Source organism: Palaemon carinicauda, chromosome 16 (genome assembly GCF_036898095.1).
Source record: "Palaemon carinicauda isolate YSFRI2023 chromosome 16, ASM3689809v2, whole genome shotgun sequence".
In the NCBI taxonomy this organism is placed as follows: Eukaryota; Metazoa; Arthropoda; class Malacostraca; order Decapoda; family Palaemonidae; genus Palaemon; species Palaemon carinicauda.
The window spans coordinates 33025155-33031981 of record NC_090740.1 but is presented as its reverse complement, the minus strand read 5'-3'; the positions used below and the strand labels follow the sequence as shown (position 1 = coordinate 33031981).

The 6827-nt window shown below is 37.4% G+C and overlaps 1 protein-coding gene across 1 annotated transcript; it reads left to right on the top strand.

Annotated features, from left to right (window-relative positions):
- The first annotated feature begins 1298 nt into the window (after positions 1–1298).
- Positions 1299–1958, top strand: LOC137655249 (uncharacterized). Its single transcript, XM_068389133.1, has one exon. The coding sequence runs from the start codon at positions 1299–1301 to the stop codon at positions 1956–1958; it is 660 nt and encodes a 219-aa protein (XP_068245234.1).
- The last annotated feature ends 4869 nt before the right edge of the window (positions 1959–6827 follow it).

Genomic DNA, 6827 nt, shown 5'->3' with positions numbered 1-6827 from the left:
ATTACAGGCACCTGAACGAGCAGACAGAACCTGATCACTTCCCCCTACCAAACAGTGCCCACTCAACCTACTTGCACAAAGAGAAGGTTTTCTCCACGCTCAACCTCCTGAAGGGGTATTATCAGATGCTTGTGAACCCAGAAGACATCGCCAAGACTGCCATTACCACCCTGTCTGTACACACACTTTTAATTGCTCCTGTTTTGGCTTTCGTAGTGCTGGGGCCACTTTTCAACGTCTTATGGACGGCATCTTAGGGGACCTTCCCTTCTGTGTATGTTACATGGATGACATACTTGTGTTCTTTTCCCCCAAAAAGGAACACCTCCGTCATCTACGCATCGTGCTCGACTTCCTACAACAGAACGGCCTTGCAGTCCGGTACGACTGGTATACCTTTGGTGCTAATGAAGTATTGTTCCTAGGGCACTGCATCACTAATCCCTGAAAAAAGAACAGTCATTCAGAACTTCCCCATGCCCTTGACCATCAAAGCACTGCAAGAATTCTTGGGTATGGTCAACTATTTTCACCAGTTCCTGCCAGCCATCGCCTTTACTCTTGCTCCCCTCTACGCCTTTCTCAAGGGCAAGCCAAAGACCTGAAGTGGTATTCTACAATGCAATGAATACCCACTGCTGCTCTCACTTTTCCTGTGCCACGTGCACCTCTCCTTTTCTCCACCGATACCAGCTACGTTGCTATTGGGGCAGTACTCAAGCAGGTGGTCAACAGTTGGACCTGCCTATTGGCATTCTTCAGTAGAAGACTGTCCAAGGCAGAATCTGGCTACTCTACCTTCGTCCGCAGACTGCTGGAGGTGCCCTTGGCTGTCCGTCACTTTCGCCACTTCTTGGAAGGTACGCCTTTCGTCATTCACACGGACCACATACCTCTGGTGCATGACTTTACTCGAAATTCCATTGCCTGGTCCGCCCGCCAACAGCAACATCCCTCCACAGTGGCTAGATACAATTGTACCCTTTAACGCGTCCCTGGGAAAATGAATCCCGTTGCCAAAGCCCTGTCAAGAAACACATTGGCCACCATTCACCTGGGATTAGATTACAACGCCTGGGCAGAAACCCAATGAAAAGATCCAGAGTACCAAGCAAGTAGGATATCCTGTACATCCCTCTGTTGGGAGGATGTCCCTCTCGACGACTCCAATGCCACTCTCCTCTGTGACATCTGTACTGGTAGACCTAGACATTGATATCTGCTCCCATGCACCGACAGGTGTTCATTTGGCATGGCATTAGTAAGGATGCTAAAGATTGGGTCCCCGCCTGTACTTCATGCCAAACCTCAAAAGTACATCAACACACAGATTCAAGAGTGAGTACCTCCCCTCAACCTCAGGACATTATTACCTGTTAACAGCCATTGGCCGCTCCACTCGTTGGCCAGAAGCTATTCCCATGGTAACAACAATGTCCTCTTCGCGTACATCTTCCATAGTCTGTGGATGGATAGCCAGATTTGGTATCTCTGAGGATATTACTTCTGATAAGGGTAGCACTTTCACCTCTCAATTGTGGACATTATTAGCCAATCTCCTGGGAATCACCCTTCATCAGACAACCACATACAACCCTGCTGCCAACGGAATGGTTGATTGTTTTCATTGCACCATCAAAGCAGCTTTGATGTTCCGTTGCAAGAACTCCGACTGGTTTACCCAGATTCCATGGGTCCTCCTGGGACTAAGGGCCACTCCTAAAGATACCCTGGATATCTCGTCAGCTGAAATGGTATATGGTGACCCGTTGGTCATCCCTGCCGAATGTTTTCTGTCTGCAACCTCTTCCGACAATCTGCAGTGCCTACATCACGCTGTGGGAAAATTTACTCCATGCCACCAGACTTACCAACCTCAAGCTAAGCATCATATACCGACAGATCTGCACTCAGCAACCCACGTTTTCCTGCGCAAAGACAGTAGCAGCCACAGTTAATGCCCCCATACATGGGCCATTTCCTCGTGATCCGTCATATGCCGAAAGCATTCTTGCTTAAGATGCATGGCAAAGAAGACTGGGTCTCCAATGATAGTCTAAAACCTGCATATCTTCTGCCAGATGACCCGTCTAAGGTATGCCTCTCAGGAGCAGGGCCACTTATTTCACATGTATGTAATTTTTAGGGGGAACCATGTACCACACGTGTTTCATACACGCTCGTACACTAACGATTTTGATTGTTATTTTATCACTTGCTCTTTCGTGCACTGTTAATAAACCAACCTGGAGAAATTTGATAGTTCATCTCTAGTTTTGTTTGCATTTTTGTGACGTTCTTGTTTGCAAGGCGCTGTATAGATACTCAATGACTATTTAATAAAGTTTAGTTGCATTCACCTTGCCTCTAAGTTATCATCGAACTGGCGCTTCACACATTGTTTATTGTTTTGGGTAGCTCTGATAATTTTGTTTTATCTTTGGATTTTACCCTCATTTCCAATCTTTTTTTTTTTTTTTCTCAAATTTTTAGTCTTTTCTGGTAGTTTTTCTTGATCTTGTTTAGGAACTTTTCCACCTATCTCTTGTGCTGATTTCAACAAAAATTTTGTTAAATTACTGTTCATTTGTGCTTTACTTGCTTTCACTTTATCATGTAGCTGGGAGTACCTATTTTGTATTGTTAGACTAAACTCATGAAATATTTCTCTTATTACAGGAGTGTTTATTTTCTAAAATTATTTTTTCTCTTAGATCTAAACAAATTTGCTTCTCACCATTCTATGATCGCTTGACTTGTAACTTTTTTAACACTGTTACAACTTCAACTAAATTGACGTTTTAACTGAGAATAGAATATTTTTCATTTTTCAATTCTCTTTTTTTTTATCCTTTTTAAAAAAGGTGTTCATGATTTTAAGATTGTTTCTTTCTGCAAATTCTACAAGCATGTCTCCTCTTTCATTCCTTGTGTGGCGCTTACTCCAAATTTACCTACTACTGATTGTCTTCTCTTCTTCTGACCTACTTCAGCACTGAAAGTACCCAAAACAAATGTAAAATGAGTCTTATGTTTTTTTCATAGTTATCTCCAGATCTTCAGAAAAATTTTCTATTTCTTCCTCTGTATGGGGTGTTGTTGGTGCATACATTTGAATTATATCGTGGACTCATCATCTGGGAAAGCGTGGGATTGGAAGATGAAAAAAAGACCTATACTTCTTATTTAATTTGATAATTAATCCTGCAATTCTTCTCTGTAACCTGCCAATTTTTTTTATATGAAAACTCACTCCCTTTTCTTTGTTCCTTTCATTTCCTCTGAAGCAAAATATATGACCTTCTGTATAGAAGATTCACCAGTTCTTCTAATTTCATTTAATCTTATTACATACAAATTTATTTTTTTCAGCTATTCTAGTAACACAGCAAGATCTTCTTCCATAGACAAGGTCCTGACGCTGTATGTTGCAAGGTTCAGTTTCAAAAGGTGATCTGTTCTAATCCAGAGATTTTAGTATCATCTGCAGTGGAATGTAGTTGCCCACCACCTTGGGCAGTTGTTCCACTGCTGCTCGGGAACGGAGTTCGAGATAGGGTTGTGATATACATGTCTGGGTTTTGGGTAGTTTTCATCACTACGCTAGCCACTGTGGATTAGTGATGGTGGGAGATTTTTGTCTGACCATTCACAGGAAACCAACCTAGTATGGATGGCCGTGACTAGTATAGCTTTGCTGATCATTATGATCTGCAAACCCCTTCCCCTTGTTAAGGCATCCCCACTCAGTAAGGGATATACTGTTTGTGTATATATATGTATATATATATATATATATATATATATATATATATATATATATATATATATATATATATAGATATATAAATATATATATATATATATATATATATATATAATATATATATATATATATATATATATATATATATATATATATATATATATATATATATATATATATATATATATATATATATATATATATATATATATATATATATATATATATATATATATATATATATATATATATATATATACATACATATATATATATATATATATATATATATATATATATATATATATATATATATAATTTTCCTTTTTTCAAGGATTATCTCCTAAGAGGATACTTACGATTTGATTTCTGAATCCTGGAAGATCACTTGGCCTATATAGAAGGCTGTACTCTTTCGCTTCTAGGATGTTCTGGATCCTTCATTTGCAATGTTTCTTCTTTGGCAAATATCAAAACTATCATCTTTTACGTCGGCCTCTTACTTTTAGATTATAAACTCCTCCCAGACATATCATGATCCGTTTGTTCCACATAATTGAACCATATTAAAACTCTTTGATCTATCCTCTAACTTATGCTAACATTTGTAATCCATTTTTCATCTCTCCACCTTTCCCTTCTTTATATAACTTTGTATGAATCATATGATACTCAAACTAATAATCTAAAGACTCCATATTTCTTCATTCTCCTTTTGTACATGAGGACTGACTCATTAGTCTATCATGAATTGAAAGCTTAACTACCTTAGAGATCAACTTTCCTTTTAATATCAGGCACATACCCTGTTACCTTCCTTAGTTCATCTATTCAGTTGTTTACACAATTTTTTACTCATCATGACACCATCTACTCCAAAGATTTATAAGAATCTTCCATTTATATTCTTCCCACATACATTCTAACTATCAACTAAAAATTATTACAAGTTTTAATTTATATTGACCACTTTATTCTTGCTTATATTCAGACAAACATTTTCACACTCTCTCCAAAGTCTTGACGGTTTTTCATGATTGACTTATATGAGAACTATATCATAGCCAAACTTTAGTAACTTCATGTTGTATTCATTATCCATTTTTTCATTCTACAATACAGAGAAAATGAAAGTGATTTGTGGAGGAAAGTAGGTATAGCTGTTGAATGAGCAGTAGATTAATTGAATACAATGGTAAGGAACAAGAAAGGGGAAAGGGGCATTTGTAAGATTTCAAATTTAAGGAAAAGCCAAAGATAGGATTTGGGGTAACTGGGAGTTATCAAGGATAGAGATGGAAATATATTACATGGGGATGGAGACAATAAGAGGAGATGGAGAGAATATTTTGAATTACTATTGATCACTGGAAATAAGAGACAGGAGCTAGGAGAAGCACAAAGGGTGGAAGGGCCAGATATAGAATACAAAATTAAAGCAAGGATGGAGTATAATGAAAAATGGTAAAGCACCAGTCCATCAGAGTTTCAAATTGAAATGGTTGAGATAATATCTACAGAGGAGGAAGAATTGATGCTGAATCTATGAAGAATGTTGTGGAAGGTGAAAATAATGCCTAAAGACTGGGAGGAGAATTTAATGGTATATATATTTAAGGAGAAAGGTGATGTCACGGAATGTGGTAACTACAGGGGAATTAAACTAACAGAGCATGGTTTCCAAGTTTTTGGGAGTGTACTAGATGAGAGCTTAAGAGAGATTGTAAAGACTGGGTAACAGCAGTTTGAATTCATTGTGGGCGTGAGGGATTATGGATGCCATCTTTATATTAAGGCAGCTACAGAAAAAAGTGACTAAAGGGCAACTAGAACCTCTTCTGCTCTTTTGTAAATCCAGAGAAGGCTTATAACAATACCAAGAGAAGTAATGTCTTGGTACTTGAAGAGGAAAGTGCCAGAGAAGTTGGTTAGAATGGTTGAGATGATAAACAAAAGAACAAAGACAAAATTCATAACAGGAGTTGGGTAAACAGAAACATTTGAAGATAGTGTTTGATTACACCAGGGGTCAGCATTGAGCTCGTTTTTAATTGTGGTGCTCATGGATGTGTTAAGTGAAGAGATCAGAAATGAAGAATTGTGGAAGTTGGTTTGGTAATTACCACTTACAGAGAAGGGTTGCAGACCGGTAGGAGACTTTGGAGAGGGGTTGTTTGAGGGTAAATGTGGATAAGACTGAGGCTATGGTGACCATTACGGAAGGTAAGGACGGAATAGCTATACATGAAAGTAGAGGCTCGGTTATACGACATGTGGAATAATTTTGATACTTAGGATCTACTGTAAATCAGGAGCGAGGATGTGAGTCTGGGGTTGAAAATAGTATAAAACCAGCGTGGGGGAAATGGATAGAGGTAGCAGGAGTGGTATGTGATATGAAAAGCTAAAGGTCAAGATCTATAGTACAGCAATAAGTCCAGTGTTAATGTATGGGTCGAAAACATGGGCTCTAGTACGAAAATAAAAAGCAAAGATTGACAGAAACACACTATGGGAATATCACTGCTTGAAAGATGGAAAGTATGGCAAACGTAGGAGAAATTATAAAGGTGATAAAGAGTGTCATGGCTGAGATGGTGTGGTGCATGTTAAGGATAGATAGTAAAGAGGAAGTTAGGAGGGGGTAAGATCAATATGTAGGCATAGAATTAGATAGCGAGATAAAGTGAAGGATGATATGGAGATAAAGAGGTTTGTTGGAAGAGGATGTCTTTGATAAATGGCATTGGAGATAGTGCATCAAGCAGCCGACCACTTAATGTAGCAATAAGGTATAGCCTTCTGTATATATATATATATATATATATATATATATATATATATATATATATATATATATATATATATATATATATATATATATATATATATATATATATATCTATATATATATATATATATATATATATATATATATATATATACATATATATATACATATATATATGTATATATATATAAATAAAGAGAGAGAGAGAGAGAGAGAGAGAGAGAGAGAGAGAGAGAGAGAGAGAGAGAGAGAGAGAGATAGACAATGTAG

Coding starts and splice junctions, on each gene's coding strand:
- LOC137655249 (XM_068389133.1), top strand. CDS start 1,299: ATGCCAAACCTCAAAAGTACATCAACACACAGATTCAAGAGTGAGTAC.